Raw genomic sequence first — 25,241 nt, forward strand, 5'->3', positions numbered from 1 at the left:
CACAGTCTGAACTGCAATAAAAATGAGAGGTGCAGTGACCTGGGAACCACCAACTTATGTCTGAGTCCATGAGTTCATGGTGATTTAACTGAAAAAACAGGAAATAAAAACACTGGTCATCTTCCAAGGACAAAGGAAGTTTTATCTTAAGATAAGCTTCGTTATCTTAAGTTGGGTAAATAAAGGAACACTCCAGCATTCATGCTGCCTGTCCTTTATGCACTACACCCTACGCAGCCAAATGGCAGAAGAGCGGAAGTGTCTCCTCTCAAGGTTCCTGCTTAGAACAACACCCCGGCTTTGACTCCCGCCCTGGGCCAACAGCCTGTGCTCACACTGGCCAGAGCCCTCACGAGCCTTAGGAATCTGTGTTTCACATTTCTGATCCACCAAAGAATCTCCCTATTTTGCCTACAGCTCACACATATATTTATGAATGATGTCTGTTTGGGTTTTCTTCATACACATTTATATCTAGCATTTTTACCTAAACTGTACTAACAGGGATTCCTCCAAACCTCTAGAATGCCATATTGCCAAGAGCACAGTCTCCATTCACCCCTGAGCACCACCTCTCCACACCAGGCGAGTGCTGCACATGGGGTCACTGCTGGTGCTTGGGCAGGCGAGCTGCAGCACTGAGGTCCCAGGACATTCTAGGCCCACACACTTCCAACAGCCCCTGGCAGGAGCACCACCCTATTAAGGTGACTGCCCTGATCCTGTCCCAGAATCCACATCCACACCATTGAGAACGCCAAGACTAGCCAAAGTACAGGAGACAGCAGATGCTGTGGGGCTGAGAGCAAAACCAAGATACCAAAGGTCAGGCAGAGTACCAGGGAAGGAGCCAAAGGTGCTGGAGGCTAGCCTGCCCAGCAACAAGACCTGTTAACGCTCCTGGCATCCAGCTGAGTTGACAGAAAGGCTTTTCCTAAGAGTAAGGACCCTAGAATAAGACCTACTGTAACAAAGCCTAAAACCAAGCCTAGACAGGGAAGACAGTGTTTGCAGGTTGAGTCCCGCTAAGTTAGAACGGCTTGAGAAACATCTCAGACTTTCCATACATCCTTACTAACAAAATAAGAAACAAAGCCTACACAAATTCGAGGTGATGAGACAGTAACCAAACTGCCTGCTAAAATAAGAATAAACAATCTTCAGAGGAAGACATAAGAATCCAGAATCTCTCAACGTGTAATCCACAATATCCAGCATTCAAGCAACCATCACTAGACATGCAAAGGAACACGAAAAAATGATCCACAGTCAAGGAAAAGAAGCAGTCAACAGAAACTGAGTCTGAGACTGCCCCATGCTGAACTTGACAAAAACTTCATAAAGCAGCTTCAATAAATACAACATTGAGGTCCAGGGTTCAATCCCTGTACCAGCCACTTGCCAAAAATCCCACAAAAAGAAATAAATAAGTTCAGAGAATTGTGGGAAAATATGGTCTCAATAAATGAAGAGACAGGGAAATTCAGCAAATAATTAGGTCAAGGAACTTGAAAGTAGATCAGCAGAAATTTTCTAGTCTGAAGAACAGGCAGAAAAGAGACTGAAGTAAATGAACACAGGCTCAAAGACCTGTGGGGCGCTACCAACAGGTCTAATACACTCGTAACCACAGTCCCTCTAGAAGAAAGATTAAAACAGAAAAAACACTTGAAGAAATAATGGCCAAAGTATTCAAAACATGAAGAAGACAGAATTTGAAGTAGATTGAATATCCAGAGAACCACGCCTAAAAACAACACAGACCAGACTTCTGAAAAACAAAGATTAAAAGCCTCCAAATGGTCAGAGAAGTGACGTATTACATACAAAGAACAAGGGAAAAAATACAGCAAGACCCCAGGAGACACTGGAAAAATACCTTGAGAGTTTTACACAAAGATGACAAACTATCAATCCAGAATTTTATAACCAGTGAAAAAACATCCTTCAAAAGATGAAGGTGAAATACAACCACTTTCATGTAAACAAAAGCTGAGAGAATCCACCAGTACACCTGCACGACAAGAAATGCTAGAGGCTGTCTCATGCCACAGGGAAATGGTGACGGAAAACCAAGGATCTGAGAGAAGGACTGAAGAGCACCAGAAACGGTAGCTAGGTAAGTAGGTAAATATAGAACACTATGTTTTCTTTCTTCTTATGATTTACTTTTTTAAAAAAATTGACAGTTTAAAGCAAAAATAATATGTTACTATTGGGTCTATAACTATTAGAGTAAAAAATATGACAAGAAGATAAGAAACTAACAAAATCTGGACAAACAGAAACACATAATAACTGCTTTCCTTTATACTATGGATCATCATCCTGCCATGGGCTTATCTCCCGTACGCTCTTCAGTCAGCAGTTACCCCTGTAACTCATTCTTCAGAGAGAATATGGAGACTTATCATGTCCCATATTCTTTTCAAAGTCGGTCTAAACCTCATCATAGAAAACCATGGTGATCAAACCTCCTTATGGAGAGAACTTGCAGCTCATGTGATACCACAAACAAGTTGATTTGAAGGTAAAGTATGGAATGTGAAACAATGCTGCAGGGAAGGTGAGACGACAGCACATGGTGAGAAAGCGAATTCTCGTGCCCATCTGTCTACCTAAAGACGGCAGCTCTAAGATGCTCCCAAGGTCCCTCCAGACCTCAGGGCCAACATACTCCTGTACCTCTGCTCCTGATCCCGGCCCCGGACAGTCTACTTTCCTCTTCTTCCGAGGCCCAATGGCTGCGAGCGCAGTGAGGTTGGCGTCCCGCTGTCTCATCTGTGCCAGCTCCTGCTGCTGCATCTTTTACACAGACAGGAAAGGAGGAGGGTCACTTCCTGCACCATTTCTCTTACTACAAAAGTGATACATATGTACCAAAGGGTCTTCTGAAATTTCCTAAATTATAATTTCTTTAATGTTTTGACTTTAACAGTAAGCATATTCTATAATCAGAAAAATAATTTTTTTTAAGCAACAGATGTTCATCTTAAAATGTTCAGAAAATATAAACAAGTTAAAATTATAAAGACTAAATGCCACCCAAAGAGAAGTCACCAAATTTAAAAGTAGGATACAGGGCCGAACCCATGGCTCACTCGGGAGAGTGCAGCGCTGGGAGCGCCCAGGCCGTAGGTTCGGATCCTATATAGGGATGGCTGGTGCGCTCACTGGCTGAGCGCAGTGCAGCCGACACCAAGCCAAGGGTTGCGATCCCCTTACCGGTCACAAAAAAGAAAAAAAATAAAATAAAAAATAAAAGTAGGATACAAACTGCACAGAAAAATACCTTTGACACAGTATTACCTGAACTTCACTAACATTTTAAATATCTAAGTAAACACTGTTGTACAGAAATACCACAGTTTTCTTAACCTTTCTCTCTTTTGTTGGACATTTAGGTTGGTTATGAACATATTTTCAAGTGTGTAGTGAATAGTCTGTGGCTGAAAAAGCTTACTTACCTCTTTTGCCTTCTGTTTCAACCTTAATTGTTCTGGATCTTCTTGTCTGGATCGAGACTATTTTTGAAAGGTAGGGGGAAAAAAAAGTCATGACCTAAACATGTTTACCATCTAACAAAAATGCTATCTTATTCATTATACAGTAACATCTAGGCCATATGAGACAATGCATATCAAAATTTTTAAATGCTTATAGCCAAAAGTTAACATTTAGATTGCACATCATGGTAAAAGCATTCTTCTTAAGAAAATCAACCCCATTTGGATATGATAAGAAATAAGATATAGCCTTTGTCATACGTCCACCAACTGCAGGCCTCTGGCTTGCAACATGATGATGCTGGGCCATGACAAAGCCTGGCAGGTCTCTAGACCAGGTCCTGGTCCTGCCCCACAGATGGTGGGGGAAGGGCTGGCCTTTGGCCATCACCAAAGCACAAGCCCCCCAAGTACCACAACCTCTCCTGACTCTGTTAATGAGGAGGCGCACCATGCCTGCTCTGAATGTTCTCTAGAGTGAAGGGCAACGTGAGCGTAAAGTATGGTCTGATAAGCACAAGGGGCTCGCCCCACCCACCCTTCACACCTAAGGGTGGCTGTGCTCAGAGGAATGGGAGGTGCCCCACCTTTCAAGCATTCACGCTTGTGCACTGGGGCATGCTGCACGTGCGAGGCTTCTCTCTGTAGTTCCACTTACAACCATGGGTCAGCCACCAGAAACCCCGAGAGTCTAGGTGAGCAGATTGGGCAGGGGTGCCCGAGACGGGTGGCCAGAGGACAGGGCGCCCAAGATGGGTGGCCAGCAAGCGGGACGCCCTGCCAACGCCTGCACTTGCCTTGGCTGCCCGCAGGAGGATCTCTCTCTCCTGCTCGTCCTTCCGCTGCTTCTCGATCTGATCGAGCTGTTCAAAAAACTTAAGCTGAGCCCGGACGTCACTTGACTGCTCATACCTGTCATCGTCCTGCAAAACAGTAAAAATACTGTCTGTATAAACTCAGGAGCCCAACCTAACATGCCGGGCATTCTGCACATGACTCCCTCCCTCCAGCTCCAGCACCGAGCAAAGCCCACCTCCTCCCACCTCCCCACGCTGCACCCCGAGGGCCCGCGTGTTCAAACCAGACATAAAAGCCTCAGGATGGTTATTCTGGTGGCTCGGAGAGTTTGTTTTATACACTTTGATACTACCTGATAGTTTTAAAGTAACATTTACTTTTTTTATAGCAACACAGACACATTTTGAAGCACAGCAGCCAAGTGTATTTATTTTAAATGCTGCTCTGAAGGTGCTAACACCTGCCTCACGCAGCTGTACCCACTCCTGGCTGCTCCGGGTGCCTCCAGAACGGCGCTCCTGGGACTGTTGAGGAAGGCGAACCTGGCCTTGAAAACGTGCTTCATGAGGATGGGGTCTACAGGTTCAGCTCATGCCCAGGGGAAGGGCTGGCGCCCACAAGTGCTGGGAACCCCAGGACTGAATAAGAGCAGAAGACTCCATAGTTTTCAAGCTGAACAGGTGCACCTTCCAGGAGGTAAAATCCCTTACAGCATCCTCCTGCAGGTCCCCATCCCCCTTCCCTAGCCAGGGAAATCTAGTTCAGCGAAAAATTCAAAACAAGTTTAAAATGGACACAGGGGCACTGGGGACACCCCCGCCCTCCACCTGGATGTGGGAAGATGGCTTCCGGGCAGCACAGCATCAGGAATCAACAACAGAAAGATGCTCTCTTCAGGAGCACAGCCCATTACCTTGTAAGAGAAGTTCTTCTGCTGAGCAGTTTCAGATATTTTTTCTACGAGGTTTTGTAGCCTTTGTTGTGTGGCATGTGATACATAACTTACTACATCAGGGTGTAATTCCGTTATACCATGTTTTTTACCTGAAAGTTGGGCAATAAAAAGACACTTTACAATCATCTGAGCAGTTTTCTTTCCTCACTACTGTACTGTTTCTTCCCCTCTTATCCACCAGTTACTTCTTTATGCACTCCATCAGAGGGCGGCCCAGGCAGGCCAGCAGGTGGAAGACAATGGTCTACCCATACTTCCATAACTTAAAAGCCATCACCACTGACCACGTGGAAATTACAACTTGGGCAAAGTACACAACATGGTATCAGGTGTGTTCACCTGAAGTTCACCCACTCCAACAGCAAAGCCGCCACAGCAGAGGAGAACGTTCACCTGAATCCTTATTAAAGTCACAGCACACACCAACCCCACATGTGGAGCTACAAATCCTAGTGACAATTATTAAGTACAGGCTTACCTATTTCTAATATTCTTCTTTGTAAAGGCGCTGGGAGGAGGAAGGTTTCGTCTTTACAGGACCTTGTTAGCGTGCCCACCAGTTCAGAGTTTGTAGCTAATATCCTTGCACTTTCTTCTGACAGGTTCACTCCAGCCATTGAAGCAACATCATTAATGTCATCATCATCCCTTGAGAAAGAAGAAAAGGCCACTACTACTGCAGAAGGAATCCATCAGGAGGAGTTGCGAGCTGGTTCTGACTTGGTGGGCAATAAACTGAGGGCAGGGAACCCCCTGCAGAAAGCACACAGTGCCACACCAGCCGTGTCCTCCCAGCCCCCACACTGCACGGTGACCCTCGTCTCAAAGAAGCCGTCTAGCTGCCCTATGTGAAAATTAATCTTCTCTTTTACAGGCAGAGCTGTGTGGGATTGAAGCCAAAATTGAGTTTTTATACACAGATCTGTGTAGAGGGCTCAACCACAGTCAATATAAGTCCACAGAAAGCAAAAACCAAGAACACTTACTGCTTCAAGGAGTTTGTTCCACATGAAACCATTTAAAAAAAAAAAAAAAAAAAGACCACAGAGTAAGTTGAGAATAAGGTGCTGGCCTGACACCCCACGACTCAGAACTGCCACGCACGTTTCCTATGGATGAGGACATCCCCCTGCAGAACCAGGGGCACCGTGGAAGCCACACCCTGAACAGCAGTCCATGACCACAGCCATTCCTCAGACGCTCCTGGGTGCAATGACAGTCCCAGCAAGAAGGTCCCCATCCACGTCCCATACCAAGTTTTGCTGTCATGCCTCTTCAGTCTCCCTTGGCTGCAACACCCTCAGCCTTTCCCTGCCAGCTGTCTCTGCGTGACGCAGGCTACATGTCCCTGACAGGGATGCCCACAAGTCACACTACCTCCCAACAGGTGGGCTCTATCCTGGTGTTCCCTTACTGATGTGCACTCTGAGCACTGGGCAAGGGGGTCCTGCCTGGCATCTCCCCCGTGTGATCTGTGTCTTGTGGGGAGCTCCTCTGAAGTGCATACACATCCCATTCCTCACAATTTCATGCATGTACTCAGTGACTGACACCCACACAGACTCGTGGCTCCACGTCGCTGATGGTTACAATCTGCCAGTCCCTATGCAGTCTACACTCGCACTGCCATGGTGACATGGACGCGGCCCATGGGCACCAGCTGTCCCAGCGGACTTCGTGCCCTCCACCTGAGCACTGCTGATATGGCAAGATGGTCTAAGCACAGCATATGCTTTCCTTATCCCTGCCCTAGAAGCAGCCTTTTCTCTAGAGTCTGATAGGGACTGAACTGTGTCCCCCAAGCCTTATCCTCACTGTCTCTGTGACAGTAAGAGGATGGGAAATCCTAGTATGGTGACTAAAAGGTGGGGCAATCAGTGAAGAGGTCATTGATTGTGAGGATCCTGACACAGTGACTGGATTAATAATGGTGGTCATGGGCGTGGTTCTGATGGCTCTAAAAGGAGCCAACTGAGAAGGTTAGCTCTCTCTCTGCTCTGCCATACACCATGTGATGCTCTGAGTCGCTGTAGTCCACTACTAGGACAAGGCCCTCATCAGCTGTGTTCCTTGAACTTTGTACTTCCCAGCCTCCAAAACTGTAAGCAAAAAATGTTTTTTCATGAATTACCCAGTTGCAGGTGTTTTGTTATAAGCAACAGAGACTGACTAATACAGAGCCCTTGTCACTTAGTAGAAAGTGGTTTTCAGAAGACAAGATCTGAGCATTAAGTGTACTCATTACTACTGGGGGTTACTGTTCCAAGGCTCCTTCAGTGGACAAAGATAGGAATTCACATCCATATCTGTACTTATTTCTACATCCATGTACTTTGAAATCCACACACTTCTGTCTACATGTCCAATTCAATGCAGCACCACAATGTTCGTTCTGGTTTATTCCTTCTGCTATATTTCCATCACCTGTCTCTGACAGTAAGAAACCACAGTGGGCCTCGATATATTTACCTTTTTGATCTGTATATGTATAACTCCCTCCCCACCCCACCCGGGTGTCGGTCCTCCGTGGGGCTGCCCTGGGCACAGCACCCACCTCATGCTGCTTGGGCAGACTCCAGTTCAGGCCACCATGGTTCCCCAGCCACGCCCTGCCCGGCCCGACGCCTTTAGGAATGCAGTGTCTGGGAAGGGAGGAGCCACACAAAACTTCCTGATATAGGCACACTTTCCCATGGCTTCATCACAATAAAAGTCATTCTGCAGCTTGTTCTATCACTCATCTCCCCAGAAGTACTTCCTTGCCTGGGGCTGATATTCAGAACAGCTGCTCATCAAGAGACCGAAGCTAAGCACGGCATTCCTGAAGGTTCTAAGGGTGAACGCACAGCAAGCAAGACAGTGTATGTTACCAGCTGTGATGAACACGGAATACTGTTTTGCGCAATTATAAAGACGAATTTTCTGTTAGTTCATATAAAAAACCAGTTGATTTACTTTCCTACTATGTATATGAAGGAAACCTTTCTGAGCTAACTCTGTGGAAGAACAGAGCCGCAAGGACATAAGATCAAAATCAAGTATGAAGAACCATGGTCTCAAAGCTGCTAGCTGCCAGGTGCCACTGGGAAAGGCCCACGATGAAAATGGAGAACCACCAATCATGGACTCTCCTTCCTCTTTGGCCGCTCTCTCCCAGTGCACACAGGCTCACTCCTTACCGAAACGAGCCTCCCCCAGGCTCCTTGAGCTTATTCTTCTGCGCAGCAGCTGCTTGTGCCGAGACGGTGGAAAGGGCTTTGGTTCCAGGTAACACTGCGGGTTTCACCACGGGCACTACAGAGCAAAAGACACACAATGGGAAACCATGTGAGGCCGCCACTGAACTACTAACTCTGGTACTTTATGGGCCAAGAGAAAAACTATCACTCTCCTAACCAGCTACAGGAAAGTTTTCAAAAACTTCAGACTGATAACTCTAAATTACAGTTAGAAGTAAAAGCTGTATCTCTCAAGTACTTATTTTCCTGTATTTCATCAATGCTTTTAAGTACAGAAATGACTAATGATAAAAAAACCAACAGTGGTTAAAATATAAACATATAACTTTTAAAATCATTTTTTTATATTAACTTCACTATGTTTAATTTTTAAAATTATATTGTCAGTGGTGATGGTTGCACAACACTGTAAATGTTTAATTACTGCCATTGAATAATATACTTAAAATGGTTAAGCTGGTAAATTTTATGTTATGTGTATCTTACCACAATAAAAATAAAATTAAATTCACTTTTTAAAATAATGAAATAAAACAGAATCCCACTGATGGCTGCTCTGGGACAAGCCCCTCACCTGGCTGCAGCTGGTTGAGCTGGATCTGCTGTGGCGTGGTGAGCATGATCCGGCTGTGAGGTTGCCGTAGAGCAACCATGGGCGTCTGCGTCAAGGTCACCTGCGGGGGCCGGATCAGGGCTCCTGGCTTCGGGGTCTGCTGGATCACCTGAGGCAGAGCAGCAGAGAGTGGTGAACACTCCCTAGGAGCCACCAAGCACTTGGCCCCAAACCGGAGGCTCTTCCCTTCACTTGAAACCCCCCGGCTCTGGCCCCAAGCAAAAGCTCCAGGAAGACCCCATGTGCGCCTCAGCCCAGGGCAGTAGAGAAGCCCAGCCTTGGTGAGCCCCAGGACCACACAGGCCTCGACCACACCAGGGCGGGGTCAGATAGGACAGGTGCCATAACACAGGTGAGCATGTTGGGCAGATATGCTGCTTGGAAGCTGCACATGAGCCATGAGGTCAGTGCCTAAAGGGCCCGTGCAATGAAGCAAAGAGCTGCTCAGCTCAGCCACCCGGCAAAGAGCAGACACCTGCTCCCCAAACATTAGCAGAGTTGACACTGTTGCCTGGTGGCTACAGGTCAAGTGTTTTTCCCTCTTCTGAATTTTCCACTGGAAAATAGAATGTTTCTACACCGGAGCTGCAGCTGATTTCCCCAGTCCTGCCCTGCACTCAGCCCTCAAGGCCTCCGCCACCCAGCACAGCTGCTCCTGTATCCCCTCACAAGCCCACACTCAAGCCACACACTCTGGGAGCCGAGCCCCCCTTACGCAGGGCTGCCTGGCTCTGTTGCTGTCCGGTCTTTCACTCCTACCCCAGGCACACAGCGGGCTTCAAAAGCTGGCAGGACTAACCACTTCCTGCACTCTGGCCCCTGGCCCCAGTAAGCTGGGGCCCAGAATCACTGATACCTGTTGAAAACCACATGGTTCAAACCCACATGGCCTTGCCTCAAACCTTCAGAATTTGGTTTCTACCTTTTACGGAGATGCTCTGGCAGGTATGCCCTGTATTATGAGACACTCAGAGAGGGCTGGGGTAGTGGCCTGCAATGGAACCATTCCTGCAATGAAACATGAGCATTCACACTAGAAAGGATGAGCCTCAGGCAGCTCAGGCCAGGTTTTGCCACTTAAAGGGTCTGCCACAAACTCAGGGAAAAGCCCCACTTTCCATCTCTCTCTAGGCTTGAGAGTGCAGGTGATGGACAGGTCCACACAGGCACGCTGCAGCCCCCACGCACAGACACACAGAGCCCAGCAAAAGCCAGGGCAGCAAAACACAGAAGTGCCCCACTGCTGAACACAGCACCCGTTCACAGAAAGAACACCGAGGGCCACGTACACAACTGAGCACCAGAGGTCCACACCTTGCAAGGAAAATGACTACCCATAGAGTTCTCCTTCAAGAGAACTCATCTTCTGGGTAAATCAGTCCCCGCTGACTGTTGAGTAGGACAGCCGCATCCTCATGCTACACTAAAGCAAAGGACACAGCAAGTCTCCATGCACCCGATGATAGATGCATCATCAGGAGACCCATCATTACCATGGGCCTTCAGCCTGCACTCCCCTGGCCTCGGTAAGGAAAACCCTCCCTACAACTTTCCCCTGTGCTCACCGCCAGTCAAGGCAAAAACAAATACAAACTTTACCCAAGCAGAAGCCTCAACACCCCTGTACATTCCAATTGCCCACATGGTATTTCAGCACCATCATAATGTAACTATACAACACACCACTGAAGACTAGGGAGCCTGCATTTATTTTCCTAAGTTGTCCTTAGAGGAACAAAATTCCTTTGACATTTAAAAGAAAAACCCTGCCTTCCTACATGTGGTGAACCCACTCTGCCCACCAATGAGAGTACATGTAGCCAAGATGCCCTCGTCTAGCCATGGAGCATGACATCAAGACTGTCAGACATAGGAAGCCAGGTCCAAACTGTCAGCAAACAAGCCACTCCGGAGCAGCTCGCAGCCCTGCCTGCAGAGAGCACCCGATGCAAACTATTGCCTCAAGCCAGCCTCCAGCCCCCTGCCCCCCAGTGCCTGTGTCACACACGTGTGCCTGCTTCTCAGCATTTGGGCCATCACGCCTGACCCCAGAGAACATCTGTCTAAAAGATTATGAAAACACACTGTGTCCACTTAAACCAGTAAAACCCCCAAACAATACAGGTAACAGACACACCAGTGGGTCAAGAACAATATGCCTACTTCATTTTACTGAGAAATAAACCCAAAATCATAGGCCTCAACCTCTAATTTATATTTTAACTATTTAAGAGAATACCCAAGCTTCTTCCTAGCAGGAGCTGTCCTGCATGCTTGTAAAAAGGTTTCTCTGAGCCGTGCCGGTTTATTTAAGAGGCTGGCGGGAGCACTGGCGCGGGAGCCGGGCTGCGGAGCAGCGGGCGAGGAGCGCGCCTTCCATACCAGCGGTGTGGGCTGCCCCTGCTTGCCAACGCCAGCCTGTGCTGGCTGCGTGAGGCTGATGACGGGGGGCTGCAGGGCACTGGTCACGGTGGCCGCCGGCTTCCCAGCCGTGCGCTGCACCGAGCTGCTCAGCACCACGGCCGTGAGCGCGGTGGTGGCCTGCGAGGCAGGTGGCGGCTGCTGCTGGCTCTGCTGGATGAAGGCTGCTGAGTCTGGAGTCAGCTGTCTCAAGGCAGGTAAGCTCCTCTGGGTGGAAAGACAGACATGAGGAGTCAGGGGTGGCTCAAAAGCTTGGGTTTCCTTTCTTAAAAAATTCAGAAATACCACACTTTAGAAAAAGTCCTGAGCTAAATAAAACAGGCTCTATACTCTTGAGTACACATCTCTGGATATCAGATGCCAACCTCCCACCAAGCAGGATTAAGCTTGATAAGAATCATCTAAACTTTGTTTTAAGAACAGACAACAAAAAAAGCAGCATTTTAAAAATACTTTTAGAAATGTGGTGACACCAGTGGTGATCCAGGAGAGCCTGACACTGCTGAGCCCCCAGTCCCCCTTGGTAGGCCCCGCCCCATCCCCTCCCCATCACCGTTCACTGATCCCCTTGCCTCCTCCATTGAACACAACACAGCCACATGGCCAGGGTCAGTCAGGGCTCACGCCTTACAGAAAAGCCTCTTCCAAACAGAAAACCCAATATCCCACCACCCCAGGGCACTTTGAACCTTTCCCTGAGGCAGGGGACACAGGTGCATGTGGACACAAAAGTGCGCACGCATGCACACCAGGCCCTGCCTGCAGTGCCGCAACTGTCAGAATTACCTTCAGGAAAGGCACAAGGTAAGGTTGAGGTGAAGAATTAAGTTCGCGATATAACCTGCTAGTGAAGTCTTCTGCTTCGATCTTTCCATCCTTAAAAATAAAATCCATACTGAAATTCTGCACTAAATAAAATTCGTGCACACACATCGTAGTTCAGCATCACTGTGGTTTCATGTTTTACAGCTAGTACCCTGCCCACTCTTTCATTTGTCAGAATACATGGGAAAGGCGGCACACACTGGCACCCCAGTGGGGCAGGCTTTCCGGGCACAGTTGTGGCAGGGCATCAGCCGGTGACCAGGTCTCCATCTGGGCGGGGCGCTGGTCTGCCTCTCGTCTCTACTGTGAGCACCATTTTCATGCAATGCTCACTTTGCTAGGAGACAGATTAGCTTTAAAGTAACTTCACTATCCAAGTCAGTGCTGGGAGTGCAGGGCGCCACAGCCCAGCTGGGAGTCAGGCGCCTCTCAGGAGGAGAAGACACCCACGTGACACCTGCAAGGCACCAGAGGGCTGGCAATCCACACAGAGGGAGGTTGGGGAGTGATCCTGCTGAGGAAGTTTGGTGCAAAGGCGGGAAAGACGAGCACCCGGCTGCGCTGGGAGAGGCAGAGACGTGGCCACGCAGCTGGAGAAGAGCCCACAGAAACTGGCTGCTGGAGACCACCACAGCCATCCCACCAAGGCAGGCAGCCTCTTCAGACACCAGGTAAGCCCTCTTCATGTGGACACTTTGAGAAGCGTGAACACAACAGAAAATGGCAAAGCTCAGAGAACCATCTGGGCACTGGCTCTTCACACAGCGAGGCTCGGGGCAGGGGGGCCACTGCACAGCCACCGGGCAAAGCCTCCAGAACACCCAAGCTCAGGAAGAAAGGTCTCTGCAGGCGGTCACACACACCTCTGACAGCTCCACCTGCCACAGGTGTCCTCTCCTGCTGCCCAGAGCCCTTCCTGACTCAGCAGCCACAGCCGTCACACTCAACATGCTCTAAGGGAAAGGAAATTTAACACAAAACTTTTCTTACCAATAAATTCTGTACAAGCTCTTTCACATTAGCTGCTGTTTCTGTAGACTGTTTACCAGATGAAGCCAGTTTTATTAATGTAGATAAAAAATTTTTACATTTCTTCACGTTTTCCATAGTTTCCTGGATCAAAGTAAAAAAATATATATATAAGTGGAAAAGTCTTAAAAGGCAGATTTTCACCACAGCCTTTGGTTTAACTGAAATATGTATATGTACAAATAAATGCATATATCTTCTCTAAACTTCTTTCAATAAAATGTGCTAACTCTCACAGCCTGCTGATGGGTACAAACCGGACCCTGCTCTGAGGACACCTGGCCGTGTCACTTAAGGGCCACCACGATTCACACCTCACTCAGCCCAGCAGTTTAACGCCAGGAATGCAACTACATAAAGAGCCACAAACATGGAAACGATGCTCGCCACGCAGCTTATCATCAAGACAAACTGATGCCTGTCTACACGAACATAGAAGGAGTTAAGTGACGATACAATTACTAAGAATGATAAAAAACACTTCGCAAAGGAACATGAAAAAAGTGAGTCTCACATACAGTCTGACCCCGCGCTGGAATGTGGACACAAATGCATAAGCTGCTATCTCACGGCTGCAAGTGCCGTGTAGTCCATGTGTGTGACTCTTTCAAATGCGATTGTTTGGGATTTTGCTGTTTGTAGAACTCCGCCGACCTAAAACCCTCAAGCAGAAAGATCGGGGCCCCTTCCCACTGCCCCTCAGAGGCCACTGCCTCAGATCCCACCTTGCATGGGAATAGCAGGTCCCCACGCACTCGCATGGCTGAGGCTGCGGCTCCCCTCCACGCCTTTGAGTCAGCCGGAACGCAACATACGGCCCCAAACTGTTCCCACACCAGACAGTGGCCTGGGCTGTCGCAAGGCTCACTTTCCCAGCCAGTGACCAACGGCCAGGCTGCCTCTGAAGGTCCTGAGGGGAGAAGCAGCTCTTACCGTGGCAGCTGTGGAGGTGGCAGTCGCACCCGGAACCGTGCGCTGAGGCGTCCCCGTCTGAACTCCTGTCGCTGTCCCAAGTGAAGCTGTCTGGGCAGCGCCACCCAGAACAAGCTGAGGCTACAAGAATCCAAAACATGATGTTAGTGCGTCTCGTGCCAAGTGGACCAGGCCAAGTGGACACCAGCCTTGCATCTGGGGAAAGAAAACAAGGCTCCTGCAGAGGTGGGGAGCTCTGAACAGCTGAGGGCCCCCAGCCATTGCCGGCACCCTGCCAGAGTCTTTGCAGTGGCGGGACACACACACTGAAGCCAGTCAAGGTGGCCTACGGCATTACAGGCAGACCAGCGCCTCTGAGGACTGCTGTCCTGAGCACCTAAGTCATATTTTGCACCTGCATTAAAAGTTGGTAGAAACGAAGCCAACCTCTGGAAAGAACCTAATTTTCAGAAGTCGAGAGTAAAAGTCACATGGTAACCAGCATAAATTTGCCTTAATAGCCAAACCAGGTCCCCATCTCTCACTCCATCATCCCCTCTCATACAGGGAGGCTAGTTACAAGAATGGTCACAACTCCAGAGCCACTCACTCAGGGGACCACGCAGGACCACAGCAGGCGGGACGGTCCCTGGCTCCCCTCGACCTCCCCTGCCAACCTTCCTCTGCTCCGCAACAGTGAGTCCCGTCAGGAAGCCTCATAAAGGAGGGAGGTGTTCAGAACAGAGCTGAGAACCCACGGGGTCATCGGTACCAGTCAAACCACAAGGAGGGAGGTACCACTTTGCTAAACAAATGAACTCTGGCTAAGTGAGTCAGCAGGGAGACAGCAGGCAGCGCAGGCAACCCAAACGACAGGCCTTTGGTCAAATTCCTAACATTTCCATTTTACATGAATAATCATGGTGCAAATATTCACTGATTTGTTAAATTAGTACTTTTCTGATTCATAAATCTAGCCGTTGCATTTCCGTTCTGCGGCTTTCTACACTCCTTTCCGAGACTCCTGCCAGCAGAGGGCAGTGGAGGCCTGACCATGGCTGCAGGCAGCAGCAGTGGCTGCAAGTCCTTGGCTCCAGCCTGCAATGCCAGCCCGGGCCGGCAGGTGCGCTCCAGGCAGCATCACTAGCGGAAACTGCTCAGCTTCCAGAGGCCTCTAAGGTTTCCCAAAGTTATGCCACAGGCTTCCAGCACCAGTCACAGAGGGGCGGGACACTGTGTATCCTTTACTTGTAATAACAGCACATATTACTTTTGTAACTATATAACATCAAATAAAAAACTGCAAAGGAAGAAAGCTCAACAGAGCAAAGTAAGCAGCTGTCTCTGGGTGGTCAGAGAGCAGCCGATCCCTCACATTCCATCTACTGATTAGATAAATACGATGAATAGTTTTTCAACTGGATATCGAGACTGTGTCAGTCTATTCTGATACATGTATCTTCCACTACATCTGATGTAAAAACTTGACTGTGAGCCTCACTGTCAGAAAAATCACTCTAACCAGAAATTCAGATGCACCAAACAGAAGGAACACAGGGCCGAGAACCCCTTCCGGAAGGCTCAGCACCTCCTGGCATGCACAGGAGGCCAGTGCTGCTCTCTTGTACAGGGACTGAGATGCTCCTCCACCTGTTTTCACCCACTGCAGCCACCAGCAAGAATGGAAGGAGCCCTCTACCTGCCACCAGCCTCAGTTTCTTCCTTTGGAAAAGGGAGCAGCGCCCACCCTGCAGCACCGCAGCACAGACTGCAGAGAAATCAGCAGCCCATCTGGGTACTGTTCCTGGTACACAGGACCTCCGGGACTGCACAGCAATTAATGCAATAGAGACATGGGTTTATAACGGATGCTCACAAGCACCGTGAGAATAGGAGAAGCCTTTGAACCACTCCGCTTCTGGCTGCTCCCACCTGACTGCCAAAATTCCTTAACCAGGTGTGTCTTTCCTGGCCAGCCCCTCCCCTCCTGGACCTCTACTTCTGTGACAGCCAGGCCAGCCTGGCCGGAGCACAAACCTTTCTCCTTGGCTTGCAGGCCAGAGGCGGAGCTGGCGGGAGCACCAACACTCAGCAGGAGAGAGGCCAGCACCTGCCCCAGAACACACTCTCCTCCCGCAGCTTAGAACACTTTTAAAAACCAACAACCCACCAGGTTGATGTGGAACATCCCTGAAGTTGCTCTTACTACTAGCCAAGGATACAGGCTGCAGGGAGGCAGGGAGATGTGGCAGCCGGGGTGCAGGAACCTCGCTCACCTCATGTGTGAACACCTCTGACCAACAAGAAAAGAAGAATGGCACCTATGTCATGACCTGCATCGCGAGGTCATTGCTGAACATTAAGCAGGTCAATGTGTGTGGAGTGGTGGGGAGGCCACTGGGCACAGTACTCAGGTGACAGCTACCACCCACGCAAGGGCCACATCCACACAGACACACATGCTTGTCCTCCCCTCAGACTTTTTCTGCTTCCAAGATGCTTTACAACCAAATATTAAAAAGGTGATATTTTTAATTATACTTCTAGCATAGTGGGAAGTTTTATAAAGTTCTGCTGATGCGAAATTCTGAGTAGGTCCAAAGAAAAAGGAATCCTGCTCTATCCTGTGCTGGTAGTCAGGGAGAAAGCACTTTCTTCATGGACAGCCTTCTTCCCAAAGTTCAACTTAGTGTCCAACACAAAACCTTGCAAGGCCTGGTCTGTGCATCAGAGAAGAGCTGCACTCTGCTGGCCCCCACTGAGCACTGTCTTTCTTACCTGCATACCAGGCGAGCGCTGTAGTGTTGTAGTAGGCTGTACCGTCGTCTGGGCCTGAGACACTTGCTTAATTATGGTAGTTGGGGTCACCTGCCGTGCAATGATAGGTGTTCCAGGTGCCTGAAAAATTAGCAAGAGTCACCTAAAACAAGCTACAATAAAAGGAATCTCCACCGGTCCACTGTACACAAAAAACAATCCTTAGGTATAACCAGTGCACTCAAGCAGGTCCACAAACTCACTCAGGACTTTCAATGAAGCCACCATAATCCTGAAGGTTTCTCACCAAAGTAAAAGTGTATGATCAAAATCTTTTCATATGCTATACTAAAAATATCAAAGTCTATAAAATGTGATCCTTAAAGAATGCAGGCATCTGGAAACTCAGGCCTACGATACTCTCTTGTGAGTCTGTTAACAAGCACTAAGGAAGTAGCAAAGGCACCAGGAAGCCCTGTCTCCTGAGTGGAAAGACAGGTCACCGTGCTGCGGAAGGGGAAAAAAGGTGGCTGACCCAGGGCAGAAGACGCCTCAAGTCCTGAGCCAGCTGAATGTTGCTGGCATGGGAGACTGGTGGCGCCAGCGCTGACGGTCAGATGGTAATACGAAGATCTCCGCTGGAGCGCGACCACGAGCATTGGACACCTGCACCTTACACACGGACAGAACACTGAAGACCCTGAAGACCCCATTTTGCACTATTTCAGACTGGGGGGGTATGGTATTAGTCTCTAGGAGGAATCCACAGGACAGAGGCATGAATTCCAGAGGGAACGCAGCTCAGATCACATATCAAGACGATTCTCATCTTCACTTTATTTACCAACCTGCCGACCAGCTCAAAACGGCAGGATGACAGCACCACACAGACACAGACGGAACAGAGGAGAAACAGGCAATGTGTGTGGGGGATGGCCCAGGGGGAAACCAAGGCACTGGACAAGGAACAGCACAGCTGGGGAGAGGAGCGTCCCAGCACTTTGCTTTTTAAGCATCAGAATCAGTCCTCTCCACCACAAGCTCAGAGTCAGGATCTGTAACCCCGAGGCTTAAATGTGGAGTGGGAGGGTCTATGTAAAACAACCCTGTAAAGTTCTCATGCGCATCCAAGTATCAGTAGCCAGCACTCAGTCAGCATTCACTCCATCCCATTGCTCTTAGCCCTTTAATTATCTTGACTCGGTCTTCACGGCAGTCCTACGAGCTAAGTTCTAGTGTGATGTCCACTTTGCAGGTGAGGAAACTGAGGCACAGGAAGGTGAAGCCACAAGCACAGAAAGAAAGCAGCCAGGGTAGAGAATCGTGGAGTGTCTGCTCTAACCCCACTCGGCCACATGTGCTGGCCACAGGAGCTGGCTCCCCTGAGCAGGGCACAGTCCTGCCACCAAGAGGAGGACAGGAGACCAGCACCACCGCTGGGCCCATCCCTGTCTGTGGGCCAGATGCCACCCCCACCTCTTGTTCCTCACTCACACAGGACACCTCCGGCCCCCACAGACCTCCCCAGTGTGCACAGTGACAGGGAGCATCAAGGGGAAGGGGTCCGAGTTCCAGGGCTTCCACACCTTGGCCCACGTGTGCACTCACCTGTACGGTGGAGATCTGGACAGGAGGGGCACTTGTGGGGGTGGCAGGGCGGGGGGCCATGGTGGTCTGAGGCTGAGCCTGCGCGTGGGCCTGCGCCTGCATCTGCGCCAGGGCCTGCTGTGGAATCATGAGCAACTGCCCATTCTCGCTCCGCACGAGGACCATTCCTGGGGGACAAAGGAGACCTGGTGTCAGGAGCGTACCCCACCTGCATGTCCACAGAGGCACTGGCCCTCGGCAAGGGAAGCTGAGGGCTATGAGAAGGAAACACAAGAAGTTGTGAAACATACACTCGCTGCACTCAAAACACACCTGCCTGTGAGGATGGTTCCCAGAATGAAAAGCTGCAAAATGCTATAGACGACTGTGGAGTTCAACGGTCACCGAGCCTTTCTTTCATAAGTACACCAGGCAGCAGACGATATGACGACTGCTCCCCCCACCCACCGTCAGCCCCACAGGCCCCCCATCGACCACACACCCACTCTACAGAGGCAGACAGAGCCTGGCACGCGGTCCACAGCCAACACTCTCCCCACCATGGCTCCCGCATGCTGGGCCTCAGGAATGGGCCTCACCTCTGTCAGCACCATGAGTCCTCACCCTCGAGCAGGCCTCCACCTCCTTGCCTCCACTTCCCCTCTGTGTCTGCAAGTCACTGAAAACATGCCCACACGTGCTGGGGGCCCTGCCTAGTCTCACTGTCCATATTGGCCAGGCTGTGGCCTAGAAGACGCAACCATGCACCACACATAAAACACACACACACACACACACACACACACTCTACATGCGAATGTACATGCATGCATGCAACCACAAAGCCCACATGCCACACATACGTACACACACACAAGCATACAACCCGTGTGCCACACATACATGCATGCACACACAGCCCGTGTGCCACACAAACGTGCATACATACATACGACCATACAGCGCCCATGCCACACACACACGTACATACACACAAAAAACATACAGCCTATATACCACACATACATGCATACACATGTGCACACACGCAACCATACAGCCACATGCCACACATGCATATATACACAAACATATGGCCCATGTGCCAAACATACATACACACACACACAACCATATAGCCCACGCACCACACATACATACATATGTACACAATACAACCACACAGCCCATGAGCCAAAAGTCCCCCCATGTGTTCTGTGACATCCACACCAACAGAAGCATGGGCCTGTGCAGCCTCATGGGAGCCCGTCAGGTGGCACAGGCAGCACTGTTCTGGCTGGCCTGGGCACACACGACACACAGCAGGGGCAAGAGGCGGCCCTCTGCAACAGAAGAGCCTCTCATCCTTCGTGGTGCTTGAACTAAATCATGGGAAAGCAAATCCTACCAGTCAGGTTTGGCATTAATTTTAGCTTAAAAAGACAACAACCAGTGATACTGTAAACTCCATTAGAAGCAGTACCACGACATCTAGCCTTTACACGTAACTCCCAACAACAGAGCTGGTAACAGAGCTGTGAGAGGACCATGGACGTCGTGCTCTTTCTCAAGCGGAGACTCAGCAGACTGCCCAGCACTGTGACTCGGCCCAGCTGAGAATAGGATGGATGAGAAGCAAGGCTTGCCTGCATGTCCCTGTCACCACACCCAAGCTGGCCGGGCCCAGTGACTGCGGCCTGTGTTCTGCAGCCTCCCCCTCCTCCCTTTAGGGTGAACTGAAAATGACACTCTCGAGAAAAAAAAAAAGGCAGGACCTGAAAGCCTGTTCGTCATCACGACACACAGACATCGGGCTCTTTCCTCACAGGATAGAGGAGAGTTGGCGTGATCTCAGAAGTTTTAGAAGAGTCCTTGAAGCTGGTGGGATCTAGGCTCTCTGAGAACCCATCGTAATATCAAAAAATAACACAAAACCTCTCCCTGGGCTCAAGTCTAAAATTCTTGATCCAAAAAAGCCACACTTACGCCCCTTCAGAGAGCTTCCCTCCAAAATATCCCTTTCAAAAAAAAAACCATGCTGAAATAAAACAAACCAAAAACCCAGCTGCTGCAAATAACTCTGCTGAAATCTCCAAAACCTGGGAGCTCCTGAACGACAAGAAAGTGGCCTCAAGGCTCCATCATGGAAATCAAGTCTCTGTTCAACGCCCGTCTGGGCATGCACATCGCTCAGGAAAGGAGATTCGGGCAAGGTGGCAGCTGGAACCAGCCAGAGTTGGGTGTAAGCCATCGAGGGAGAGCACGCCTATCCACCCAAGTACACACTTGGGCTGCAGATCCCAAAAGAGGAAACTTGGTACATATCCCTCGATACATCTTCCCAAGCCCAGCCATTCATTCACCCACTCAGGGACCCCAGCTCCTCCTCCTCAAGAATTCTAAGAAGCCCGTAATCAATGCAGGCTTAGGAGCACACAGCATGCAAATGGTGGGCACCAAGAATGAGGCTGTGATGCACTTGTGGCCCAATGCCTCAATTTGAAACCCATTCACCTGGAAGTTGATAAATATACATTTGAAGCATCAGAAATGTTTTTGCTTAAAAAACTACATCCAGAAAATTTTAAAGGAATATTTAAAAAATAAGTACTCATGAAATAGCAATGTGGTTCAGGCTCTAAAGAAGTGGAGTGGTGTTTTGGATTTCACACAAGAGTAAGGAAACACACTTCTTTCTGTGAAATGTGCCTGGTGTAGAGCCAATGGGCGATGGTGAGGGCCAGCACGCCATGGTGAGGGCAAAGGGTGGGGAAGGAATCAAAAACCCTGCCAAGGAGTGAGTGTGTGACTTTAGGCAGACAACTTAACCTCTCTTAGGCATTAAAAATGTCCCCGATTGGGTCCCTAAATGGACAAGCAGGAAAACACAGATGGACCTGGATATAAGGCACTGTTAGCCACGGAATAGCCACAGCTGCCATTCCAAACTAAACGAGCATGGCTTGAGCAGGACTGAAGTTTGTTTCAAACAAACAGCGCACTGTCTTTGGGGACTCCTCCTCGTCTGTTTCCCTGATTAGTGTATTACAATCACTGGATGTAACAAAAAGAAAAGCCAGACATCCATGTCAGCCTGAGGACAGTCAAAACACCAACGGCGGTACCAAGTGCCATGTCTCAGTGACGTGACCACAGTTCTGGATCTAAGCAGATAAGTAACTGTGCAGTATCCCTTCATGCAAATGCAAAGAAACACAACTTTCTCTCAAAATATAATAAACTAATTTAAGATAAAAGGTCATGAAAAAGTAAGCCACCAGGGTTAAAGGCAGCACAAGCACACGATCTACAAGAAGCATCGGCACTCCTGCCGCCCCCGCTCACCACCTCTCTCCACTTCTGCAAGGCGCCATTTGTGAGAGCTGCCCAGGGAAGAAGTGCCACTGTATACCTGGCAGGTGTGGTCCCAGCCCCACTTTACAAACAGGGACACCAAGGTCAGCGAGCAGAGTAACTTGTCCCAGAACTCCCAGAAGACAGCACCTGGCACATCAGTCAACCCCACCACAAATACACATAGGATCCCACAGCATAGTGAAGAGGGCCCTCCAGAGAGACACACACCCATGGGCTTGATTCCTCCAGCCCCTACATTGGGAGGAAAAGGTCACACTGGAAACAAGAAACACAACTTCCACTTAAAATACCTTAGAGATTCCTCCTCAGGCCAAGATGGTCAGTTCCAGGACAAACAGAGAAGGGCTGGGGCATGGGCACCGCAGGTGGTTCACAGGTAAGGTCAGGAACCAGGGCCAGGACCTGCCTGCTGACCAAGGCCGCCCCACCTCCACGCACAAGCAGTAGCCATGATGCACCCAGACCCGGCAGACAAAAACAACCAAGCTTTTCTTTCTAACAGTAGTAGCTTTCTTAGTACAAAAATAAGTGTTCTTTCCAGAAAATGTGAGACATGCAGAGAAGTGCAAGGAAAGCAGGAGCCTCCAGAAGCTCCCTCTCCTTTGGTTAGCACAGCTGTGTGTCTCCTCCCAGCCTCTGTCCTGCGTGTGTGCACATAAGCATGTGCGTGCTGATCACTGTGAAGGCGACTGAGACCACTTGATGCCACTCAGTTTCGCGTTCTTTTCTTCTCACCTCTTACACACATTTTCCATGTCATTAAACATTCTTCAAAAACATAATTTTCAGCGGCTAAATAATATTTCACCCAAAACGTGCTTATAACTTCCTTTTTGGTGAAGATTTAGGCTATTTTCTATTTTTCATTATTGTAAAAACACAGGTTTTAAGATTAAAATGAACAGTGTAAGGGCCGAGCCCGTGGGGCACTCGGGAGGAGTGTGGCGCTGGGAGCGCAGCAACGCTCCCGCTGCAGGTTCGGATCCTATATAGGAATGGCCGGTGCACTCACTGGCTGAGTACCAGTCACGAAAAAGACAAAAAAAAAAAAAATGAACAGTGTAAAACACTACCTAGATTTTGGAGGCTGAGAATGCAGAGGGAGCAGCAGGCAGGGGCCTCCCCGAGGGACTGCCCACCTTACTGCCAGTGGGACCAGTACCTCTCCCAGGAGCTTTCCAAGCCCCATGAGCTCTTCTGGAGGGACCCACGCCCCACCCCCCTGGCTCAGTGCCGAGCACCACCACCCATTCTTGAGAAGTGAATGAATCCTACCCTCCCTTAAGCACCACAGTTCAAGATAAACTCCGGTGTTCTAACCCAACGTTATAGTTTTTCCGATCCTTTCAATACTGACACTTTCTACTGTATTTTTTTTTTTTTGTCGTTTTTTCGTGACCGTCACTCAGCCAGTGAGTACACGGGTCAGTCCTATATAGGATCCGAACCCGCGGCGGGAGCGTCGCCGCGCTGCCAGCGCAGCACTCTACCAAGTGCGCCACGGCCTTCTTCGTACTTTCTACTGTATTTTAAACCGAAATGTAGAGCATCCGAAGCTGCACTGCAAATTCCACAGGCATTTCCAGCCTGGGAACCTCCACTTGTGGGAAAACACTTTTATCCAGTGTCTAACTATCACCCAAATGCTCACAGGTACAACTGCTGGGCGTGGGGCTCAGAGCCGTGGGCTCCCCCCTGACCTGATGACAATGCCCTACTACCTCACCTGTTTACAGCCCCTCAAATGCAGAGGCTCCCATGGACCGGGAGGGCACCTACTCAAAGAAGAAGGCCCCCTGGGCTGTGATGACAGCAACCAGCTGAATGAACGACAACCCTAGTGAGAGGGACTGGACCTGCGCTCTCACCTGCAGCTCTGCAAGGGGCCCCAGATGATGTCCCCTTCAACAAAATGCCACTCAGACTGCACTGAGAGGCCCGAGGTGATATCCCCTGTCAACAAAATGCCACTCAGACTGCGCTGAGAGTCTGTAAGGAAAGGTCACGATTAAATTTGTGCAAGATGAACCTCCCCCCCCCAACCCCTACACTTGACACTAAAGCAGCCAAAATAAGGAAGGAGCGGGCTGTGCCGAGAACCTGCCTGAAATGCCCCTGCAGAGCTTCACTTCCAAGCACCGCAACACCGCGCACTGCTTAACTGCACCAAAGAGCTTGGGGGGCTTCCCAAGAGACTGTCCCAGGTCCACGCGGTGGCAGGAGCAGACACAAGCCTGCTGTCCCAGGCCGCAGCTATGCAGCACAACGGCCTTGTCAGAGGCAAAGAGTCCGTGGAGCAGCCACTGGCCAGGGCTTGACCAGCGGCCCCTCCCTCCACACCACTGCCCCGACCCCCATGGGGCCCTGTGCAGAAGCAGAACCCCTGCAGACTCCTGGTGGCACTACCCCAGGATATTGCTAGGGCTGAGCTAAATTATGGCCTAAGTGCCACTTTTACTCCTATGGCTCTTCTGTGAACTAACTTTTTGTCTCTTAAATGACAGGGTGAAGTGCTTAAACCTGTAGAGCTGTGAACACAGATGTGCGCAGGAGGTGAGAGCACAAGTGTACGGGGACCTCACTCACACCCGCAGCATGCAGATGTGGGTGGCAGGTGCAGAGCAGCACAACTGCAGCAAAGGAACTGGGCACAGACACCTGCACAGCCCTGGGCAAAGGCTGTGGTCCCAGGGTCTTGCTCCTTCAAGGGCAGCCTAATCACTGTCATGGACCTCACACACACTGGGTACACTCCTGCCACTCACCCACAACACTAAACAGCTGTAACCATCATTCCTCAGCTCCCCCTTTCTTTGAAGGCTGCCTGTGGCCCTGACGTGCCCAGGAGAGGGTGCTGGACATCCCATGTCTGTGCATCTCTAGCTGTCTGTGAGGCTTGCTCAGCTCTGCCTTCCAGCCCCCTAATTCTCTCTCCAGCTGCAATCCACGTTCTAGAACTCTTGTTTGCTTCATTCTCAAATTTGCCTGCTCTTTATAATAACATGCTGCTCTACTCCTGGCTTCTAGAATACCCTCTTATGTCTTGCACCAGCTCATTCATGCAGCTATTTCGCGAGGGTCCCACAGCTGGACCAGCGGCTTGTCTTTGGAGGGCTTTGTCTGCAGCTATCCTGTGTGGTTGAGGTCAAAGGCGTATCCCCCTCCACAGGGGTCTCCATTCGCCTTTGCCAACAGCCTGGGCTATCTCGTCACTCAGGGGG

General features: G+C 49.7%; 1 protein-coding gene across 1 annotated transcript in view; it reads right to left on the reverse strand.

Moving 5' to 3' along the window:
• Positions 1–25,241, reverse strand: part of TAF4 (TATA-box binding protein associated factor 4) — a 76,433-nt gene that overhangs the window by 15,873 nt on the left and 35,319 nt on the right. The window contains exons 2-14 of the mRNA XM_063099850.1: positions 18,664–18,830; positions 17,077–17,196; positions 14,320–14,439; positions 13,348–13,470; positions 12,319–12,408; positions 11,494–11,739; positions 9,073–9,220; positions 8,439–8,553; positions 5,738–5,907; positions 5,218–5,348; positions 4,304–4,429; positions 3,468–3,524; positions 2,686–2,805 (exon numbers count right to left, since the gene is read on the reverse strand). Coding sequence (XP_062955920.1) covers positions 2,686–2,805; positions 3,468–3,524; positions 4,304–4,429; positions 5,218–5,348; positions 5,738–5,907; positions 8,439–8,553; positions 9,073–9,220; positions 11,494–11,739; positions 12,319–12,408; positions 13,348–13,470; positions 14,320–14,439; positions 17,077–17,196; positions 18,664–18,830 — 1,733 coding nt within the window. The remainder of the gene's footprint in view (positions 1–2,685; positions 2,806–3,467; positions 3,525–4,303; positions 4,430–5,217; positions 5,349–5,737; positions 5,908–8,438; positions 8,554–9,072; positions 9,221–11,493; positions 11,740–12,318; positions 12,409–13,347; positions 13,471–14,319; positions 14,440–17,076; positions 17,197–18,663; positions 18,831–25,241) is intronic.

The sequence above is a fragment of the Cynocephalus volans genome, chromosome 1, assembly GCF_027409185.1.
Source record: "Cynocephalus volans isolate mCynVol1 chromosome 1, mCynVol1.pri, whole genome shotgun sequence".
Classification (NCBI taxonomy): Eukaryota; Metazoa; Chordata; class Mammalia; order Dermoptera; family Cynocephalidae; genus Cynocephalus; species Cynocephalus volans.